Source organism: Vipera ursinii (genome assembly GCF_947247035.1).
Source record: "Vipera ursinii genome assembly, chromosome: 1".
NCBI classification, from domain to species: Eukaryota; Metazoa; Chordata; class Lepidosauria; order Squamata; family Viperidae; genus Vipera; species Vipera ursinii.
The window spans coordinates 31,314,418-31,337,849 of record NC_139512.1 but is presented as its reverse complement, the minus strand read 5'-3'; the positions used below and the strand labels follow the sequence as shown (position 1 = coordinate 31,337,849).

At 38.8% G+C, this 23,432-nt stretch overlaps 1 protein-coding gene across 1 annotated transcript in view; it reads left to right on the top strand.

Moving 5' to 3' along the window:
- Positions 1–23,432, top strand: part of INF2 (inverted formin 2) — a 91,884-nt gene that overhangs the window by 38,681 nt on the left and 29,771 nt on the right. The window contains exons 2-8 of the mRNA XM_083349242.1: positions 13,797–14,205; positions 15,191–15,306; positions 16,467–16,626; positions 17,227–17,260; positions 18,233–18,374; positions 19,341–19,482; positions 21,649–22,716. Of these exons, the coding sequence (XP_083205368.1) occupies positions 13,812–14,205; positions 15,191–15,306; positions 16,467–16,626; positions 17,227–17,260; positions 18,233–18,374; positions 19,341–19,482; positions 21,649–22,716 (2,056 nt within the window). The 5' untranslated portion in view covers positions 13,797–13,811. The remainder of the gene's footprint in view (positions 1–13,796; positions 14,206–15,190; positions 15,307–16,466; positions 16,627–17,226; positions 17,261–18,232; positions 18,375–19,340; positions 19,483–21,648; positions 22,717–23,432) is intronic.

The window sequence follows — 23,432 nt, the reverse complement described above, 5'->3', positions numbered from 1 at the left end:
TATGGCTGGAATCAAAGCTGTCAAAGAATAAAGAATGTATGTGCCTGCATGGACACATGTGCAATAAGCTGTTTATGGCCAGGTGTCTTTGTCTGAGGAAATTGGACCTGTAAAGTTACCTTCAAACCCTATATCACTCAGGAAATTGGAATGTATGAAAAGATCAATTTATTGTACTGGGTGTGTCAAAAGGGGAAAAAATGTGTAAATGTATTTGCTCAATAAAGTCTTTTGCAGCCTTAGGGGAAAGAAGGTGTTCTCTCGCGTGCTCCTGCCCCTTCCAAATTCCTTCTTTCTGCCAAGTGTAATTTCTTAAGGGTCTAGAAAGGATCTTGAGAAATAAGGAAAAAGGGCAGTCCTCAAAATTTCTTGGGAATTTTGACCCCATCAGAAGTCTGAAAGACAGAGCCATTCTGCTTGAAATGGTCATTCATTTCAAAGTCTGTTGGCCATAAACGGTTTGTTGTTTCTTTTTTCTTTGACAGTAGATAGCTTTCACAAAAAGCTTATTCACTGTTCCCATTTTGGAACAGTGCTGTCTATTTTTCCCCTTCTTTCAGCCAATAGAATAGCTTAACAACTGGGCTGTTACCAAAGTCGTTAAATGTTCCATAACAAAAAAGGATTGCTGGGTATATTTCAGTTTTATTCAGCTTTTTCAGCAAAGAATTCAATACAGCATGTGTAATTTTTGTTTGCACCATTTTCTCTTACAAACAATCATGTGAGTAGGCTAGGCTAGCTTTCTCTATTTTGACTGCCATCCTGATCTGTGGCCCAGTTCCAGAATTTGCAATAACTCCCATGCTGGCTGAGAATCTTGAATGCTGGAGAGTGAGTTTGTAAAGGATTCCCAAGTTGTTGAAGGTTGGTTTGTATCAGAGTGTGCAACAATCAAAATTTACCTATACCAAGTGAATTTCATAGTTCAATAAGAATTTGAAACTTTACTAGGTAAATGTGCATAACATTTTAGTTTAAAGACTTCCAGATTGATTCAGAATTCCCAGATTTCCTCCAGAATACCAGGATTTCTTTGTGCATAAAAACAACTGCATATGATATCCTTACTTATATGAGAAAATACATTTAAAAACATACGTTTTTGAGAGTAAAGTTGAAAAAAGAAATTAGGATGAGCAGTAGTAGCAGGGTGGAAAACAAGAATACTCATGAGACTTCCTCCCTACCTAGTCAGTAATTTAGTGCTATTCCAAGATGAGTCACAGTCAACTTCACCCATCCAATCATCTCAAGAAGGTCTGCTAAGAATTGTTGCTCTTTGAGATTTCTGGGTATTGGGCCAGAAGCTTTCTTTATGGCAGCCACTGCATTATGGTTCATGCTTCCCCTGGACACCTTCTCATATTCATCAGGTATTCAGCTCCACTTTTTGCTATTGGTTTCATCTCTTCTATAGTTTATTTTACGGGATGGTGTGTGTGTGTGTTTTTGTTCTTACTTCTATGTATACCACCTACAGTTACACTATTGGTTAACAAATAAAACAAATTAACATGTGCAGTTAATTTGTATGTTCTGTTTTATGTTTTTTAAAGATAATTTCATTAATTCTTTTAAACAAGAAAAATAAAAACTAACAAGAACCAATAATTAAGAAGAGAGAAGGAAAAAGAGTAAAGAAAGCAAAAGAGAATAAGGCCCAAAATACAGAAAGTAAAATTAAAAAAAAAAGAAAAAATGACTTACCATTTTCCTTTAAAATTGTTATAAGTATAAATTTAAACTGACATCTTACTTTATGGTTACAATGTAACTTCCATTTCTCCTCCATCAGCTACTGTTTTTTTCTAATCAAGCCTATATCATAATTTAATTTTTTTCCCACAAAAAAAGTCCAGAAAGGATCATTACAATAAATCAGTGTGTTTTCTCTAATCAAATTAGTCAATTTTGCCATTTCCACAAGCTCCATCATCTGTACCATCTGCTCTTCCATTGTGAGCAATGCCAAATCTTTCCACCATTATGTACAGTATATACTGTGTAAGTCTTGCTTTTGTGTACATAAGAAAACTACTGAGATGTACATCCTTCAGATGTCAAATATTCTCTTAATTTTATTTTGACATCTGCCTGAGCAAATTGCATTATGTCACCGTAAGTACTAAGTATGAATTAGGGCAGTCATAAGCTTGAGAGAGTCAAGCTATTCTCCAAAGCACCTGAAGGCAGGACAAGAAGCAATGGATGGAAACTAATCAAAGAGAGAATCTATCTATCTATCTATCTATCTATCTATCTATCTATCTATCTATCTATCTATCTATCTATCTACCTACCTATCTATTTATTTATTTGATTAGTTTTATATACTGCCCTATTCCCGAAGGACTCAGAGCGGTTTACAGGACAAAGTTTAAAAAAACAATATAAAAGTTAAAATAGAAATAGAAATTTAGAACTAAGGAGAAATTTTCTGACAGTTAGAACTATTAATCAGTGGAACAACATGCCTCCAGAAGCTGTGAATGCTCCAATACTGGAAGTTTTTAAGAAGAGACTGGATTTGTCTGAAATGGTATAGGGTTTCCTGCCTGAGCAGGGGGTTGGACTAGATGACCTCCAATGCCCCTTCCAACTTTATTATTATTTTTATTATTAAATCATCAAAGACTCAGCACAACAGCCAGTTCCCAAGTAATAATTGGTACTGAGAAAGAATATATGTATTGTAACATTAAAAAAGATAAATGAAAATATGTTTGTTCCAACTCCCCATAGTGCAACAGTATTTTTAGAAAGCTGCTGTGTTTTTAAATAGTTCATTGAAGTTTCCAGAAGTGGAAAGTTGAGATTGAAGGCTAGAAAGGAGAAGTAACTTTGCTGACCTATTTTCAGGACTAATCCTCAGTAAGCATATCTGTTCTGCAATACACTAGGCTCAGAATATATAACTAATTATTATAATTTTACAAATACAAATACACTCTCTGAATTAAAAACTATCCTAAGACACAGCTTGTCTAACAAGTCATGAGTAAAAGCACAATTACATAAAACTAGAATTAATTCTCCCCATCTGTCCTGCCTCCTTTTGGGATTACAATCCATAATGCACCATTAAAGACCAATTATGGTCTCTTATAAGTCATAGTTTACATGCCACAGTAATTGGATTCACATTCTGTGAAACCCCAAAAGAAACAATCCAGTGGTTTAGCACGATGTGTGAAATATTGATTAGGGAAGTACAAAACTTCCTGAGAAATTTCAGTTGCTGTAACCTGACATTTGATTCACTATAGAATGTGTGGCTCATCTACTCAGAAGTAAATCTCATTGATCTCAGTGGGGCTTACTTTAGGGGAATTAGTTCTCAGATGATAATCTCACAGTTCCTGTGATCATAAATCTCCAAACATGCCCTGTGACCCTCTGTTCTAGAAACAACTGGGTTGCAAGCTGGAAGCACAGAGCCACCTTGGAAAAACATTGGTAATCTTCAAATTTCTCTCTTCCCCACCTACCCTACTTTCCTCTGGTGTTTTCTTCCTTAACTGGGTTACTTACACAAAACTGGGCAACCTGCTTCTGACGAGGGTTGTGACAGTCACTGCAGTACTAAGAAAACAAAGCAATATTTTAGAAGGAAATTGCCAAAGAATTGGACATGCTGACCAAAGTAATAATACTGTTTTCCAATTTTGATGGCTGGAAAGATATAATATCTCCACATCAGAAGAACTGCAGTATCTTATTCTGCTTTACAAATGAGTAACTTTGGAGCATATGTTGCAATTTAAATGAATTTACTTGAAAAATTACAAATTGCCCTTTAGCTTTATTTCAAGGTGGAACTCTCCAACTGGGGGTTGGACCAATCAGGCCATGAGAAAATCAGCTGTAAGGGGTGTTTTCATCCTTTCTCAGCAGATTCAGTTCTTTTGCAAATGACACTAAGATTGTTTAACCCCATCTTTTCCAATTCATTTTACTTTTGCACTTTCAGCTTAATTGTGGAGAAATTACTTACATTGGCAGTACAAAACCAATGGGCATTAAGGGTATTAATTCTACCCATCGATTCTCGTCTGCCTATATTATTTATTAAGAATAGTTTTACACAATCTTTCAGGGGAGGATTTGTCCAGCTTTGCAATACTGTGACTCGATAAATAATATATGAGTGTGTTTTGCTTCCCCATGTATAAAACATTATTTCGTTAGGGTTGGGCAATAAATACTGTATTTTTCCTTCTATAAGATGCACCCTTGTATAAGATGCTCTCTGTGTTGATCAGCTGATTGGTGGAGCACCGAACAGCTGAGCCGGCAAATCCACAAGTTCGGCCGGCTGAAGATCTTGCTCCCTCCCCCTTCCCATTAGTGGCAAGCCCACAGGGGCTTAACACCTGCACTAGGTGGCATGGCAACCGACACAGGTATGACCTGCGCTGTGGAGGTTACCATTATTTTTCCCGTGTATAAGACGCACCTGATTTTTGAAGAGAGTGTTTTCAGGAAAAAATAGCATCTTATACACAGAAAAATACGGTAAATGTACTGCTTAATTATTAAATGTTGATCTCTCTCTCTCACTCTGTGTGTGTGTGTGTGTGTGTGTGTGTGTGTGTGTTTTCACACTTCTGCAGCCACCTACCAGGACTTGCCCAGGCAAAGTGGGAGCTCTTGTCAAAATTCACTCCTGCTTTGCCTGGGAACACCCATAGTCTTCTTGCCCAGACAAAGCAAGGAGCAAAGTCTAGAGTGAGTTTTGATAGAACTCCTACAAAACCTTGCAACTTTGATCAGATTTTAAAAAATAATAATAGTGACAACCTCTAAAATGCTTATGTCCTCCTAGCTGATCCTCTCCCATAATTTGAGATTACCTACTCTGTCAGATCTAGGCCATAAAAATCTAGACTACTACTAGTTTGCAACAAAGAGTTGTGACATCTCTTTACTGCTATCTGGATTTTGAAAATCAGATGTAGTAGCTAGTCTGTTCTTCATTTAATATAATATATGCTAGATAGATAGATTGATTGATTATGTGACATCACATCAGTGTTGACTGTCAGTGACCATATGGTTAGATTTTCTCCATGAAAATCTGTCCCTAATATGGTTTTTCATATCTTCCAATGTTGTACCACCGCCACTGTAACTGAATCCATCCATTTTGTTGCTGGTTTTCCACTTCTTCTTTGTTTGTTCCACTTTTCCCAGCATCAAAGCCTTCTCCAGAGAGGTTTGCATACTGTATCCAACGTAGGATAATTTGAGTCTGGTTATTTGAGTTTGAGTGAGAACTCTGGGTTGATTTGTTTGATGATCCATGTGTTTGTTTTCTGGACCATCCACAATATTCTTAGGAGTTTTCTCCAACACCAAAGTTCAAAAGTGTCTGTATTCTTCCTATCCTGTATATAATGAATAATGATGGAAAAATTTGGTCAAGCAAAACTATAATAAAAAGAAATATAACAACATGCAATAGCAAATAGGGACCTTTTATTTGTTCAGTTGTTAGATTTATATCTTGCTTTTTCTTCAGGAGCTCAGCATGATGTCAGTAGTATTTCCTCCTCTCACACAAAAACTCCTGAGGTGAATAGCAATGAAAGAGTGACTCAAAATGTTATTTGTTTAAACATGCTGTATGGCCACCTATCTTATAGCAATGACTCTAGGTCACAGGTAGGCAACTTTGGCTCTTTGATGACTCGCGGACTTCAACTCCCAGAATAGCTATGCTGGCTCAGGAATTCTGGGAGTTGAAGTCCACATGTCATAAAAGAGCCAAGGTTGCCTACCCCTGCTCTAGGTGGTATATAGAGTTTAAAACAATTTCAACAAAGGAAACAATCCAAGCCTTAATGTCTGAGAGCACAATAATAATTCCAGCACATAAGAAAACAATATTACCGGTAACCTGCAGAACCTGCTTCACCTTCCAGTCCAAATGCCTGAGGGAGCAACCAGGTCTTTAATATGTTATGAAAAAACTAACAGGGTCAGGGCCATCCAGATCCCTGCAGGGATGCATTGCCACAGAGAAAGCATTAACACTTGGGTGTCCAAAAGGTGCTTTTTTCACCAAACAACTGGACTTTCTTGTTTTTCATTGAAGGCGTTTCGCTTCTCATCCAAGAAGCTTCTTCCGCCGAGAGCTGAAGTCCCACAAATGTCATATCAGTCAGCATAATGTAATTTAAAATACTGGAAAAGAAATTATTTTGAATGTGCTGCATAATTGGAAGGTGTTGCCACTCGCACCTCCATGAGAAGAATGTTCCATGATCATACTGCTATTCTTATATGTGCTCCAGCAGATGACAGTACCAAGCCAACATTTGTTGATCTCAAAGGACAAGCAAGCTCAAACCTAGTTAGCATTTGGATGGGGAGACAACCAAGAAAATTTAATTTGCAGAACGTTTAAGAAATAACAGGGAAGAAGGTAATGGCAAACCACATCCATATTATAGCCAGAAGGCAAGGCTGGCTTCAGAAGTCTTTACTTTTTTTAATGTATAGTGTACTGTGTCATTTGGAGAGGAGCCTCTTTTAATTGTCTTGGGAATAAATATCCCTGCAGCTACCGGTATTTAAAGAAAAACACTCCCTGTATCAACATTAAGAATAAGGATACCACATTTGGAATATTTATTTCTCCACCCACAGATACTTTTTAATTTAAGATGTCTGAGTTCTTTGGCAAAGCATAGGTCAGGAGTTATTTTGCTACAGTTCATGCAACCTACCATACATTCCTTTCTGCTGATATATTTCTCTGGTAGGAAAGGCCATAAACAGAGCTTTGTTCTGAGTTTCAGGAAAGGCAGCTAAAATGTTACTTTTGAAAAATTAGGTCAGATCCTGCAAATGTTGTTTTGGGAAAGCACGAGCAAAAGTTATGGTTGTACAAAGTATCTGTAGGATGGAAAACTCAGGTGGTTGGGTTTTTTTGAGAAATTTTAAAGGAAAGGTGAATTATCCCCCTGGCAGGGAATAAATCAAACTCAGCTGAAAGGCAGTAGGAAGGGCTGGAGAAAAAGCTAACAAGGGTTCTCTAAAGTTAAAAGTAAATTTCTGTTTCAAGATAACAGGCAGTTTTCTCCTATCACATCTGAGAGTAAAGTGTTTATATCACGGGTGTCAAACTTGTCACGTCACGTGACATGTCCCAACATATCATGACTTTTTTTGCATTGTCGGAGCTGGGGTGGGCACAGCCCGCGGACCGGCAATTTGACACCCCTGGTTTACATGATTGCCCCATGGATGCTTCAGAATTACATTACAGTTAGTCCATGACTTAGGACTATGATTGAACCTGGCAGTTGTTTAGTGGGTCACCATGTGACTGTGCCTGATGGCACTAGCTTTTTTACAATGGTTATTAAATGAATATGGTGATCATTAAGCAAATTAATTGTACCCAATGAGCATTTTTTTGCCAGAAATCAGAAATTTACCAAACCTTTCTGGCAAAAAACCCCCTCATAAATCATGGTTATGTGACTGTGGGACATGCAAACAGCCAATTGTGAAGTCCAAAATGTGATCATGTGGCTGCGGGGGGGGGCAGTGTTAGAATTTCAAAACTGGGTCATAAGTGGTTCTGGGGAGATCCATTCTAATGTTTACTAAAGTGACCTGTCATAAGTCAAGGACTTCCTATACATCTTCTTAGTATTTTACACAACATACCTTGATATAACTTTGAAGGAAGAGAAGTGTTCTAGTTTTATTGTCACCTCGCAGCGAGATGGGCAGCAAACAAATTTAAGAAAATGTAAATGTTAATTTTGTTATGAAAATCTTTGTGGCTTATTACTAGAACAAAAATATAAATTAGGGATGAGAGTATATCTTTTGTAATTAATTTTCATTGCTTTCAAATTAAAAGAAAGAGCGAGGAGAAAGAAACACTATGATAAATCATTTTAACAGTAAGCAGTAACAATTCATGAAGGTATAATAAGGATAATGCTTCTTTAAAACACATGCTTTTACAATGCCCTTATACTTAACTATGTTTTGGGAGAAAGTAGTGGTTTATATAAATATGATTGCATGCCAAAAGCTAAAATTTCCCTAGAAAAATATTCTTTTAAATGTACACGGAATTTGGCAAATAGAATTTTCCATGCTCTTATTATGGCCAGAAGGCTGATTGTTCAGCATTGGAAAGCTAAATGGGTGGCTCTTTTCATGTAATGGATTGAGGAAATAATTGCACTTGCCACTTATGAGCGCACTGCCTATAGACGTAGACTTTGTATAGACAAGTATAATGAAATATGGGACTAATTTATACAAATACAGTAGATTAAAATATGATATTATATAAGGGTATTATAATACATATTTATAATATTTGTTACACACACACACACACACACACATATACATATACACAGGGCTTTTTTTCCCATAGAACACTCAGAACGGCATTCCAACACCTTTTTTGCACACACACACACACACACACACACACACACACACACACACACAAAAGCTGAAGGAAACTGTTCTGGAGAGCCAAATTCTCCTCAGCAGCACACCAACGAGGCAGCCAGATTGCAGAGCAGCAGAATGCATCACAGTGACGGGCCTTCAAATGGCTCAGATCGAAGGAAACACATTCTGTACGGGCTAATTCAAAAGTGGGAGGGTAAGAAGGGCCAAGTGTGAACAGGTTGCCTAGCACCTGCTTAAACAAACTTTCAGCTCCTGGTGCGGGATGCCTTGCCTTTTTTAAGCTGGGAAGTTGAAAAAAATGCTAAAAAGAAGGCAAGAGAGGAAAATGTATGGATATAGCCAGCAGACGTTTAGGGAACCTTTATTTTTCATACACTGCCATCTACAGGCAGTAGCCACAGCAGTGGCCTTGGGCTAGGCTGAAACAGGAAATAAGATTTGTCCCGTGTCTGGGACTAAGCAAGTGTATTCTGAATGCTTAACAAACATTTAACACATATCTTCCTTGCTTCTTAGCTAACAGAGAGAGAGAGAGAGAGCCTGTGGCCTAGGGGTTAAAACAACTGCTTGAGACGCAGTCGGCCCAGTTTTGAATCTCAGAAGGGTATGGCTGACTGATGAAAACAAATAAGTTTGAAATGATCATATCGGTCTCCCTTTATTCTTTGTCAGCAAGCCAAAAAAAAAAATTACACAAATGTGAGCTGCCACTGCTGTGACTACTGCCTGTAGATGGCCTTGGGCTAGGCCGAAACAGGAAATAAGATTTGTCCCGTGTCTGGGACTAAGCAAGTGTATTCTGAATGCTTAACAAACATTTAACATATACATATACATATACATAGATCTTTGGTCATTCGGGTTTTTTCCCACGTAGAATTGGAGGTATCAGGGCAACGAAATCTCATCCGTCATCCTCAGGCTGGTGACTTCAGCTTCGTTCTTCTGGGAGACGTGTGTGGTAGTGGCTGTTTTTTCTTCTTTTTTAAACTGCCAGGGGGGGGGTTCTGTGGGTGGAGGTGTGCTCTGATTGGGTGAGGGGTTAGCTGTGTTCTGATTGGGTGGGAGTGTGTTTTGAATGGGGGCTGTGTTCTGATTGTGTGGGGATGTGTTTTGAGTGGATGGGCTGGTCTCAGCTGCCAGCTTTAGACCTGAACTGGTGAGTTGTGCTGCTTTTGTTCGGCTCCGTGTTTGTGGTGGTGCCATGTTTTTATAGTGGGTGTCAGTTTGCTTATTGTGTGGTTTGGAGGGGTTTAAAGTGGCTAATGTTGCAGCTGTAGTTAGGTTTCTGTTTTGTGGTTGTGTGTCGTTATCGTTGTGGGTTCAGATTTGCTTTTTGAATGGTTGTGTGGTGGTGATGTCATGTGATGTTATCATGAGTTTGGGTCTGGTATCATTCTTGGTGGTTGGGACTCGTCTGTCAATCAAGGCGGGTTTCCAAATGGCTGGTAGGCGAGAGGTATCATCTTGTTTGTTCATGCTGTGAGGGCATTTTTCTATCTTGATGGCTTCTCTGATTATTCTGTTGTTAAAATGTTCAATTTTGGCGATAGTTCTGGTTTTTTTAAAATCAATTTCATGTCCCGTGGCTTTAAAGTGTTGGAACAGGGATGACGTTTGTTCTCCCTTTCTGAGTGAGTTCCTGTGCTCTTCAATGCATGCACTTATTCTTCTGTTGGTCTGTCCGATGTATGTGGTGGGGCAGGTGGTGCATGGGATTTCGTATACTCCTTGGTTTTCTAACCCAATTATGTCTTTGGGGTTTCTTAGGATGGTGGATATTTTTCTGTCTGTGTAGAATGCTGTTTTGATGTTGTGTTTTTGGAGGATCTTGCTGATTCTGTCTGTGGTCCCTTTTAAGTATGGGAGGAGGGCTTTGCCTTTTTCTTGTTCTCTGTCTTGGGTTTTTGTGGGTGTCTCTCTTCGGATTAAGTTGGTAATCATGTTTCTTTGGAATCCGTTGGCTGTTAGTACATTAGTGAGAGTGTGTAGTTCGGTTTTTAGGTGTTGTTTGTCAACTAGGTGTTTTGTTCTGGAGATGAGTGTCTTGGCTACGGAGTTGATCTGTGCTGGGTGGTGGTGTGAGAGTGCGTTCAGATAGCGGTTTGTGTGTGTTTTTTAATGGTAGATAGTGTGTCCTAGGGAGCCGTTGAATTTCTTGTAGACTAAGATGTCAAGGAAGGGAAGTTGATTGTTAGCTTCTGTTTCCAGAAGCTGTGAATTGTATTTTGCGGTGTAGGCTATTGAGGTGTGTGAGGAAGTCATCCAGTTTTTCTTTGCTGTGTGGCCAGATTACGAAGGTGTCATCTACGTATCTGAGCCAGAGTTTGGGTTTGTGGTTGGATTTTTCTAGAGCGAGGGTTTCAAAGTGTTCCATGTAGAGGTTTGCGATGACAGGTGAAAGGGGTGATCCTATGGGTGCTACTTCCATTTGTTTGTATCTTTGTCCATTGTAGATGAAGTATGTGTTTGATAGGCAGTGGTTGCTCAGATCTAGGATGTGTTTGGGGGGGTTGTATTTAGCTGTCAAGGCTTCTTTAATTGGCACTTGGGTGAAGAGGGATATGACATCGAAGCTCACAAGTAGGTCACAGGGCTGTAAGTTTATTTTACTTTTGATCTCTATGAATTGGAATGAGTTTTGTACATCTGAGGTGATGGAATTTGCATAAGGCTGTAGTTGTTTGGCAAGAAATTTGGCTAGATTTTGTAGAGGTGAGCCTATGGAGCTGACTATAGGTCTGAGTGGGGTTCCTTCTTTGTGTATCTTGGGAAGACCATAGAGCTTAGGACATCTGGATGATTTTTCTCTGGGAATGATTGTTTGCTGGATCTCTTCACTGATGGGGGTGGCTTTTATTTTGGATTTTGTGATTTTTTCCAGGTAGGTGGTGGGAACTGTCTTGAGGAGTTTGTATGTGGAGTCTTGGAGTAGGTTGGATAATTTGGTATGGTAGTCAGATGAGTTCATTACCACCGTGGCGTTGCCTTTGTCTGCTGGCAGAATGATTATGCTGGTGTCTTTTTTTAGGTTAAGTAGTGCTGTCTGTTCCTCTTTGGGTAAGTTGCTTTTGGGTGGTTTGCTGGTGCAGAGGATGTTGGTAACTTCAAGTCTGATTTTGTTGGCGTCGTCAGGGTTAATTTTGGTCAGGCTGGATTCGACTCCGCATATAATGGTTTCCGTGGGAATGTGTTTGGGAGCAACTGTAAAATTAAATCCTTTAGACAGGACGTTGTTTTTGGCTTTGGTGAGAATCCTATCTGAGATGTTGTGCACAGTTTGTTTCATGTGTTGCTGTGAGATATATATATATATATGTGTTAAATGTCTGCTAAGTATTCAGATTACCTTGCTAGGCCCCAAACATGGGACAAATCTTATTTCCTGTTTCAGCCCAACCCAGGGCCATCCACAGGCAGTGGTCACAATAGTGACAGCTCATATTTGTGTAAACTTTTTGAATTGCTAACAAAGAATTAAAGGGAGACTGATATGCATTTCAATATATACATACAGAATTGTAAATATTTACTGTTTAAAACGGATGAGATGATATCTAGATAGGTAGCAAAGGATAGCAATTGTTCTATGTGGGGGTCGGATGCACATGTGCAGGCTTTTAATTTCTTGAGTTTTCTCAGGCTAGATATGCTTACCCAGTTAATTGATGAAATGATTAGTGTTATGATGATTGACCACCAAGAAATCCCAGGGATGAGACTTGACTGAAAAGAACTAAAGAAGATTCTCGGAAAAAGAGAGTGGCAAGCTACTCATCTATTATTGCCAAAAGAATTATAGGAAATATAAACTATGTAGTTTTCAGGAGGTAACCTTGATCCAAGAAAGTCTTCATCTATCCATTTTAAGAGAATTTGCCCTAGGCTTTAACCAAAGCATCATCCTACCTCTACAGCATCACAGAATCACAGCATCATATAATGTAAGGGTTGGAAGAGACTTTAAGTCTCTTTTAATTTAATTTTTTAATTTAATTTATTAATATTTCTATACCGCCCTTCTCCCGAAGGACTCAGGGCGGTGTACAGGGCAAGAATAAAACACAGAATTACAAAAGTTAAAAAGTAATTAAATACATGCCCATTAAAAAACAGTTAATACATAATAAAAACCCCAATAAAATGACAGTAAAAACCCCACCAATCCCCCCTCAGGCCAGGCCGGCTTGTTCGAACAAGTATGTTTTTAGGTTGCGGCGAAAGGCGCGAAGATCGGGCGCCGTCCGGAGCTCAACTGGTAACTGGTTCCATAGTTCCGGGGCGCCCACAGAGAAAGATCTCCCCCTGGGGGCCACCAATCTACATTCTCTGACTGGTGGCACCCTGAGGAGGCCCTCTCTGTGGGCACGCACAGGGCGGAGGGAAGTTGATGCCGGCAGCAGGTGTTCCCTAAGGTACTCTGGACCCCTGCCATGTAGGGCTTTAAACACCATTACTAGTACCTTGAATCTCACCCGGAAGACAACTGGCAACCAATGCAGCTCACGGAGCAGAGGTGTGACATGGGAGTCACATATATATATATTAGTATATTAAGTATATATTAGTATATTATAGTATATTAAGCTAATTCCTGCTCATTCAGTAGTTCATTGTAAAGGCTCTTTAAAGTTGGATATTCATGAGCTAAAGAAACAAGCAGTTGCCAGTTGAGAAATTTAGGGTATACTTATTACAGTCCATTCATTAGTAAAATTTGAGAATGGTTGACAAATATCTAATGAGGCTTCAGAATGCACAAATGGGTTTTTCATGAGGATGAGGCTGGAGATAAAGGGGCCAGTTGTAGAAAAAAAAGGATGTGGTTTGATTGAATCCTGGAAGAATCAGTAGAGGCCAAAAAAAATTTAATACAACATCTTACTAAAGTTGAGAACATATTACTATGAGATGTGATGCTAGCTACTGCTTGCTAGCTTCAAAAAAGGATTAGACGAATTCATGGAAGTCATAGGATTGATGGCAGTGTGACAGTCTCTAAAGGCTATCCCCTGAGACATTAGTGAGTTTCCTTGTGCAGTTTGTTGGCCATTATGAGAAGATACTGTTGGACTACGTAGATCAAAGATCTGGTGCATCAGGGGATTGCTTATGTTCTTACGATCCTGAGTTGATAGAACAATTTGTGGAATAGAGGAGAAAAGATCTGAGCAGACATATGCTTAATTATCCCTCTGGAAGATTGAAGCTTCCCGGTAAGGCAGTAAAACCTTTATCTGTCTGGTGATTTGGACAGTAATTTGTGGGGAAGTCATTTACAGACAAACATAACAACATTAATGGAATTTTGATGTCTGTTTTTCCTCTTGCTATTTTAGGAGCAACCTGCCAAAATGTCTAGCAAGAAAGAAAATGCACACAAGAAATGGAGTGTCTTGAAAGAAAGGCTGGGTTCCCAGGATTCGGATCAAACAGAAGCCAATCTGGAAAACGCGGAGCCAGAGCTCTGTATTCGTCTCTTGCAGATCCCTTCAGTGGTGAATTACTCGGGGCTCAAGAAACGGCTGGAAAGTAGTGATGATGGTTGGATGGTCCAGTTTTTGGAACTCTGTGGACTGGATCTTCTGTTAGAAGCCCTGGACAGACTGTCAGGGAGAGGAGTTTCTAGGATCTCAGATGCCCTCCTGCAGCTGACATGCATCAACTGTGTGCGGGCAGTAATGAACTCTCAGAAGGGCATTGAATATATCGTGAGCAATGAAGGTTATATCAGGAAACTCTCTCAAGGTGAGGACACATTCTCTCTCTCTCTCTCTCTCTCTCTCTCTCTCTCTCTCTCTCTCTCTCTCTCTCTCTCCCTCCCTCCCTCCCTCCCTCCCTCCCTCCGGATTATTTGTTATTTGAATTTTTATGATTTCATGGTTGGGGATCATTATTACAGGATTTTAGAGCTGTTCAGGAATCCATAGGAAGCACAGACGTTGACATTGAAAAAGCTGTAGGCTTTGTCATCCCTTGCAGGGAAATCATCATGAGTGCTGTGACTTGAAATAGAGGCAGTAGAAGTGGAAGCGGGACAGGAAATGTCATGACAGTGTAGTTTTCTGCTGACTCAAGAATTGATGGATAATAGCTCTTCTACTCAGCAGTGGGGAAAGGCTTTAAGTATGAAATGGCTGAAGGGTGAATAAGAATGTCCTGTCCTGTCTTCTATTGTGCAATCATCTCTCCAGTGTTCTGCAGCCTTTCTCTCCTTCCACTCTTCAATTACACGCCAAGGGAAAATAACATGAGTACCTATTTCAGAAAAGCAGGAAATAACTCATAAAAAGAAATTATGGCCCCTGGCCTGGCCTTCTTCAAATCAGTAGAACTCGATTGTTAGGTACACTACAAAGGGTTGAATATAAAGAGATGTCTCACAAAAAATGGCTTGTACATTATCTTACATAGCTGAGGAAGAAGAAGAAAAGATATGTAGTAAATTGGAGTACAGGATTTTGGTATAGTATATATAGGGTATTGAATTAGCTTGTAAACTGGAGAGCTGCAATCCTATCTAGGGGGAAGGATGCCAAATGGAATGAATTGCATTTGTGTTGGGACAGGGGACAAAAAATTAAGACCCCTTTCATTCCCATATTACAGTCTCAATCTAGATTGGGTCCCCTGAATTTAGAATTGAATAGAAAAAATCATTTCCAAACTACATCATCTATAAAATGCACAGTATAACTCTAATATATAATTGTCCTTTTTTTGTCTTTGTAAGCACTGGATACTTCAAATATCATGGTCAAAAAGCAAGTGTTTGAACTCCTGGCTGCTCTCTGCATTTATTCACTTGATGGACATGCACTGGCTTTGGATGCTCTAGATCATTACAAGGCAAGTAGAAAATCAGATATATAATGAATACCATAATTGCATCAATCAGTACAGCTCTTCAGAATCAAACCCATCAGTCCATCTCATTGGTCCTCATTCAGAAAGTCACAAACGGGGTGAAGTCATTAAGTCTCTTCTGAACCTGCAGAGCAGGATTAGGTAATCTGGTATTTAAGACAATACGAATCTTCCTTGGCATGCTTCAGATTAGCTGCACACTTTTTATTTCCTTTGAGATTATTAAAATTAAAATTAAGTAAAAATTGACAAGCCACAAAGCAAAATGTCACTCTCCAACTTCATTCAAGTCTGCCCCTAAAATGACAGCAAACTTCCTCTGGACCTCATAGACATTCTTAGAAAAGAAAAATTGTGCCTATATACATACTAGAGTTTTGTACCCATCTACCTTAAAAAAACACACACACAATGAGATGGGAGGGAGATTCCTTAAAATGCTAAATATGCCGAGTGGTTCAAAAAGATTGCTGACCTCATTTTTAGAACAGACATACACACAAACTCTTACTCTCTGGTAAAGAATTCAACTACATTTTCCCATGTCTGTCCTTTCTGTTGCCTCTATTGACTATATCAATGACTCCTATTAATACATTATATAGTAAGGAATTCCATTGGTGGGTAATGAATTGGGTCAAAAAAGTCTTCTGTTTTTAATCTATTATTAAATGCCAGTCCATTTCAATGGCCCTCTTTCTCATAACTAAAATCATTGTCACCACAGAGATAGAGAAGCTATGGTTCCTTAATATTGCTTAACTACAACTCTCAGCCATCCAGCCTATGTGATCTCTGGTGAATGTAGGGAATTAAAGTTGAGCCACATCTAAAGAACTTCAGGTTCCTCACATCTGAAACAGGGGAAGTTAATTATACTTAAGACAAATAAAAGTGTTGTGATGGAAGCATTTTTTTTTCATCTTGCCATTTCTCATGAATTGAGGAATTTATTTCAGAGAATGAGCATAGTTCAACTTGTGAAACTTTGCAAGCTGGATTTCTGGCATAACTAGATTTCTGAATTTTCTACTTAAAACTCTAAAGATCATTGCTAAACTGAGGTGAAAATAGTAGGCTGAACAAACTTGGATTTGAAATATTCAGTCCAGCACATCTTTGATTTGCCTCCTTTGCCACAGACTGTGAAAAACCAACAGTACCGGTTCAGCATCATTATGAATGAGCTCTCAGTCACAGACAATGTGCCCTACATGATAACGCTCTTGAGTGCCATCAATGCGGTTATATTGGGAACAGAGGAACTGAGAGGGAGGATGCAGCTCCGGAATGAGTTCATTGGTAAGAATGTTTTCAGTCCAGATGTTCCATATGAAATTACCTTTTGTCAGAAGATTCCCTGGCCTATCAGCAAGGCTCTAGTGCAGCAGCTCCCAACCTCTTCTATACCCCGCACCCCTAGAACACTTCTGATATATTCTCGCATCCCTTACAAAAGTTCAAAATAATGGCAACAAATTATGCATATACACCATAATTTTGAAAAACCAAGTTTTCACACCCCCTGGAATATCATCTTGCGCCCACAGAGGGTGCGAGCATTTCTGGTTGGAACCCCTGCTCTTGTGGAACCATCTAAGCATTATGACCTGAAAGACTTACCTACTCTGAATTTATCTAAACTGAAGAAAACAAAACAAAAAAGTTGGTTTCCTTCTTGCTAAACTATATTTAATCTTTTTAATTAGCAATTCCATTTTGTGTATCATTTAGCAATTTTTAATTTACATCTGTTTCACAAAAAGATCTCCCTACCTAAACTGGTACTCATTTAGCCATTTTCTGTGTGGCATATTCGTTAGTGTTATGGATGCTAAAGTAGATTGTTTTTATTAGACCATATATTGATGGAGGGTTTTTTTTCCTCTTCTCTATTTCCAGGTCTTCAGTTGTTGGATATTTTAAGCAAACTGCGGTGAGTGATTTATTATGTTTTTGAATATGTAACTATATTATATTTGAAATATGATAATTGTTTCACAATTTTGTACTGTAATACAGCGCATGATTAAGGGAGAGGCATTTCCTTTATAATTCTTTGAGTCTACTGTTGTATCTCTAATGTCTAGTTCCTTCCTGCAGAGTGTAGAAGGAAACAGATATGAACTGAAATACAGTTGACCACAATAGTATTTCCTTTAAAATAGCAAGATTTCATTGATTGTCTGTTTTAGTTCAGCAAGATTTCTATCCATCCGATTGAGTTTTGTTTTCTTTATCTTCACTATCATCTTTCTTTATCCTTCATTAAATAAAAAAATCTAGATATACTTTTGAAAATTATTTTCTATCAACTTGAGATCTGTAAAACTAAGCATTCATCTTGCTTAAAATTTGACATGTCTTACCAATCTCCCCAGAAACTACTTGAAACTATTTTGCAGGGGTTATCTCTATTCCCACTGAAGCTAAGACGACCTAGGCTAGCTGATCTAGATTACAGTGTGATGGTTGTCACATCTGGTTGGTGTGTCTGTGTCTGTTACTTGTAAAATTGTGTGTTACACTTAAAAAGTTCTTCTTTGAGGGAGAAGGACAGTTCAGAAATATAGTATGTAAGTAAGCAAGTAAGTAAGTAAATAAATAAATAAATAAATAAATAAATAAATAAATAAATAAATAAATAAATAAATAAATAATCTTGTCATTATGATAACAAGCAAACTATCATTCTTTCTTTCTTGTGTATAAGTTTGGTTTTAGGGTAAATTTTTATTCCCACATTTCTTTAGCTTGAAATTTCATCAACTTAAGAGTTTTTATCAATTAGATACAGAGATGGGATATTCGCATCTACTACAGAATTATTGACTGTTCTTATTTTAAAATTTAAAAAGTTATCTTGATTAATGAATTGCTAATATTTATTGTTGTGGGCTTTATATAGAGACATAGAAGATGAGGACCTGCTTATCCAGTGTGAGACATTTGAGGAGGCTAAGACTGAAGATGATGAAGAGTTACTGAGAATATGTGATGGCATTGATATGAACAATCATCAAGATGTTTTCTCATCTCTGTTCAACAAAGTAATATTTTCTTTTTAATGCAACATATAATTCCTCTTTGTTTCTGTTTCTCTTCATCATCCTATGGAATTCAGCATTCCTAAATACTGATTTAAAACTATATAACTATTATATATCAAAAGTTAAGAGAATAAAACTTTAATAAGCAGTTAAAGGCACAGTGTACAATTGGCTTCTTATACTCACTCTGGGGACATCCAGTTCCAAATCTTCTTCAGAAATTGACTAAATGTTTCAGGGCCAATTATTATGATGGAGAGTGTCTTGAGCTCAGGATGAAAGGGAATGATCCTAGAGTCATCCTGACTTTTTTAAACAGCTCTCATCCTACCCCTTTGTCACCCAGCTTTGGAGTTTTTCTTTCAAGAAATAATCACCTAAAATCTGGGGCAAGTCTATTAAAATTGGCCTTGCTTTAATATAATCCATTGAATTTTCTGGGTAAACCTGCTGCTTAAATATGAAGGATAACATTTTCACAGTTGCAGAGCATCATTTCACTAGTTTGTAGAAGGAAAGTGCCATTTTCCCCCCGTGTGAGTTTTATATATTATTTGTAATTGCTATCTGTTCTAGTACAAGGATATGCACTGCATTTGCATACATACCCATTGAATTTACATCTTGAGATTCTTTCCACAAATGGGAAACTTGATTAGCTATTGCATTATTTTTTAAAAATAATAGAAAAAGAAAGGGACATAACACTGATATACATATACAGGTATTACCTATATATTTATCTATATCTATATAGATATGGTTATATAGCATTAGATAATTATATATAGAATAGTATCTGTTTGCTGTTGTAACAACCATTAAATCTAATTTCAATAAAGATTCATCTTATGGCTCTGGATTTTTGGTAGCACAGATTGTAATACTAGAGTAGCATCACTACAGTGGCATCAGTATTGTAATATATACAGAGATAATAGTTCAAAGTTTCACTTTCTGTTTTAGGTGAGCAGCTCCCCAGTCTCCATTCAATTGCTGTCCATTCTCCAGAGCCTCTTGCATCTCGAACCTTCTCATCGCTCCAGCCTATTGCTCTGGGAATCCTTAGAAATTTTAGTAAGCAGAGCCATCATGCTTGCTAATGACAGTAAGTTTTAAGGCACTGTGATGCAGTATATGTTCCCAAAAAACAAAACAAGCCAAAATACAAGCTTCATGTTTAGTTTAAGAAATCTGGCTCTGGAATTGTGACCCACCAGATTTATAACAGACTTCTGCCCCATTTACATCATCTTCCTAGATCAACAGAATAAAGGAAAAAGTACTTTGGCACTCCAGGACAGGTGGCAGTAGAAAATTGTGGATGAGAGATTGTGTTGCTCAGAAAGAATATAAGTAAACATTTTCCATCCAATTTCCTGTTTCCTTCTAAAGGAAGTCTGCTGCCAGAGAATTCTTTATCCAGAACAAAGGGAGTTATCACTGGAAACAATGCTGGATTACGTATGAGCCAATAAATTGAAGTTCAGTCCATGCAAGATAGAAGTTCCATCAGCTGTTTTAGGAAGTGGATTAGGTTTGCAGCTTAAGATATTTCCAGGTCAGGTCACAATTGTGTTCACAGGTAGTAGTGCACTGATTTGGCTGATATATCTTCTGGTTGCTATCTTATAGAAAAGGGGTGTCACACTTGCAACGTCACGTGACGTGTCATGACGTGTCGTGACTTTTTTTACATTGCCAGCAATGGGGTGGGCACGGTTTTGGCATGACACATCTGGCCCGTGGGCCAGCAGTTTGATACCCCTGTTATAGAAGATGATCTTACCACAATGACCTTGCTTTAGTTAGGTCTGAAAGATTTCTAGTTCATGGAGAATGCACTCATCAAAGGCATGAGGACTTTGTTAATAGGCTTTCTTCAACTCATAGTATGATCCCATTATCAATAATCCTTATGCAAAAGGTAATTTGCTGCCAAAAAAGACAGAAGTTTAGATCTCTTATGCCTTCAGGTTATTACTGCACCCAGAGTATACAACTACGTAATCATTGCAATAAATGCTTGAATACAGAGGGAACCTCAGTTGCACCCATTTCATTTATTAATCTCAATTGTCACTGTAAAGTTTTGATTCTTAAGGTTCAGAGCATGTGTATGGTTTCTTTGGTTCATAAATTCCTGTATGGACTCAAAATCACCCTTCCCTCTACTCAATCATTAATGTAAGACTCTCCTCAGACAACAGTAAATGTCTCTACATTGATATGGCCAAATGGCAAAACACAAGCAAGGAACATGTTTACATATATTCACTTAAGTAGTTTCTTAGGTGATCTTGTAAAATTGCATAGTGAGCATGAGAAACAAAAATAAGAATATACAAAAATAAGAACAGAGTAGCTTTCCAACTGTTAGATCAGCACAAGCAACAGAGAAAATACTACATCTTTCAGTATTTTACAAATAATGTAAAGGAAAAGTCTGTGAAAGCTTTTCCTACTCTCAACTCTCCTAATAAAAAGCTTTTTCAAGAAATCAAAATAAACATTTAAATTTAAATATAGCAATTTTACTTTTAATAAACAATATAATAATATGAAATACATATGTAATACATTTGTCTTCAGTTATGGCAGGCATAGTTACAGGGTTACCAATCAATGTTACATTCTAGTATGAAATAGAGAAATAGCAGAAAGGGATATGAACTTCAAACAGAAGATAAAAAGTTCAGACATCAATACACTTCAAGCAGGAGCATTTGAAGAAAATGGTGGAGACAGTACAGATTTATTTATTTTTTATGCATAGCTCTCCAACTGACATTCTCTCTTAAAGTAGATCCACTTGACTCGACAGTTGCCAAGTTTGGGAAGGAAGGCTATAAGACACACACACACACCCTTATGTCTAGCATAGCAGCCCCAAACCTTTTGGGCACCAGGGACTGGTTCAGTGGAGAAAGGATTTTTCATGAATCGGAGGGGACGTGGTTTTGCATGCTGCCTGCATCCCATGGATGGGGGTTCGCTTGTTTGTGCGAACCAGTTGCTGGCATGCTGTGAACCAGTGCCAGTCCACAGACCAGGGCTTGGGGATCCCTGGGTCTACACACTATGTAGCTTGAACCAAACGAATTGCTCATTTCTATGGTTTAAACCATTTTTCCCCTGATTTTCATCCGTATGAATCTGTTTGAAAACATTGCTCATTTTCAAAAGATACCATCTTAAAAATGTTCATTGTGACATTTATTTGAAAAGAGAATAGGATTTCAGTTTGTTTTACTCTATCTATCTATCTTTACAGTAGAAGATAATAGTGTGGAAGAAGTCATGGAGAGATTGTTGTCTGTCAAGAAGCAACCCAAGAAAAGAGATTTAGGTTCCCAAAAAGCAGCTAACAAGGTGAACGAAAGCACTCAGACCAATGAAGATCTGGGACAATGCCCAAACACCATCCAGAGCTCTCCTCCAAGAACTTGCTTTTCCAATATTCCAGTTAATATAGAGCCACATGATGTCTCTAAGGTTGCATCCTCCTGCTTTTCAGCCAGCTCAGCTTCACCAGAATGGAATCTATCTTCAGCTGCTGCTCCTCCTCCCCTCCCAGGAACATCAAACATGTTGCCACAACAGCCTTCTCCTCAACCTGTGATACATATGCCACCATCAGTTCCCACATTGCATGATGTAGCAACAATCTCATCCTTTCCTCCTCTGCCTGGGATGACAGGGATCCCTCCCCCTCCCCCTCTGCCCATTATGATAGGGACCCATTCCCTACCTCAAAATTCAGCTGTGCCACCACCACCTCCCCCGCTGCCCAATATGGTAGGGATCCCTCCTCCTCCCCCACTGCCCAGTATGACAGGGGCCCATTCCCTGCCCCTTAACTCAGCCATGCCACCACCACCTCCCCCACTACCAGGTGTGGTAGGGATCGCTCCCCCTCCTCCACTGCCAGGCATGGTAGGGATCCCTCCCCCTCCTCCACTGCCAGGCGTGGTAGGGATCCCTCCCCCTCCTCCACTGCCAGGCGTGGTAGGGATCCCTCCCCCTCCTCCACTGCCAGGCATGGTAGGGATCCCTCCCCCTCCCCCTCTTCCTGGTATTGCAGGAGTGCCACCTCCACCCCCACCACTCCCAGGCATGCCACCTCCTCCTCCCCCACTGCCTGGGATGGAAGGGCTACCACCCCCTCCTCCACTGCCAGGCATCCCACCTCCTCCACCTCTAGGAGGCAACGTAGAAGTAATTGTCCCTGCATGGGCCAACACCCTGAGCTATGCCGCACCACCCCCTAAAAGAATGAAGATGCCAACACTAAGGATGAAGAAGCTGAATTGGCAGAAGCTGCCCTCCAATGTCGTGAGAGGTAAGTACTTCTGAAGTCCTCAAGTCAGACCATTCCAGTGAGGCTTTAAAGAAAACCTTTAGGTTTTTTTCCAGTAGATTCTTTTCCTTCACAGCTGAGTCTGTCCCTGTTCTAGGATTCCCTTTGGCCATCCTGTTCTCTGTGTTGCGACTGAAGTAATGGAAGCAGAAAAGGGGGCTTTTTCTTAGCAGTACCAATAATATAAGCTAAGCTTTTACATTCATGTAAACCCTCTCATGCATACTTTTTTGAATGAGATGAAAGCAGAATTTGAATATTTTAATGTATATTGTAACTGACATATTTAACATTATTTTTTAAAGAAAGAAAATGTATCGGTACAGTCCATGATATAAACTTATAAGTTTTTGATGAATTGTTCTCTTTAAGCTGAAGCACTGCCATTTTTAAAATTTACCCCCTTTACATGTCATCTGCAAGTAAAAAAGCATGGAAGAAATTTTCCATTTTTGGAAAAGCATTATCATTCAGTATATTATCAAGAGTACAGAGTGTGTTAGCAAGGAATGGACTTTCTCACCAATCACATAATTTCAGAGTTGCTCAGACATTCAGGGAAGTTACATTTTCAATTCCTGCCATTCCCAAACTAGGGAAAAAATGGACATAGGGCTCAGTTAGAAACCATGGAGACAATCATTGCACTGAATTTTTATTATTGTAGCCCTAATAATCATCCTACAAACTAAGGATAT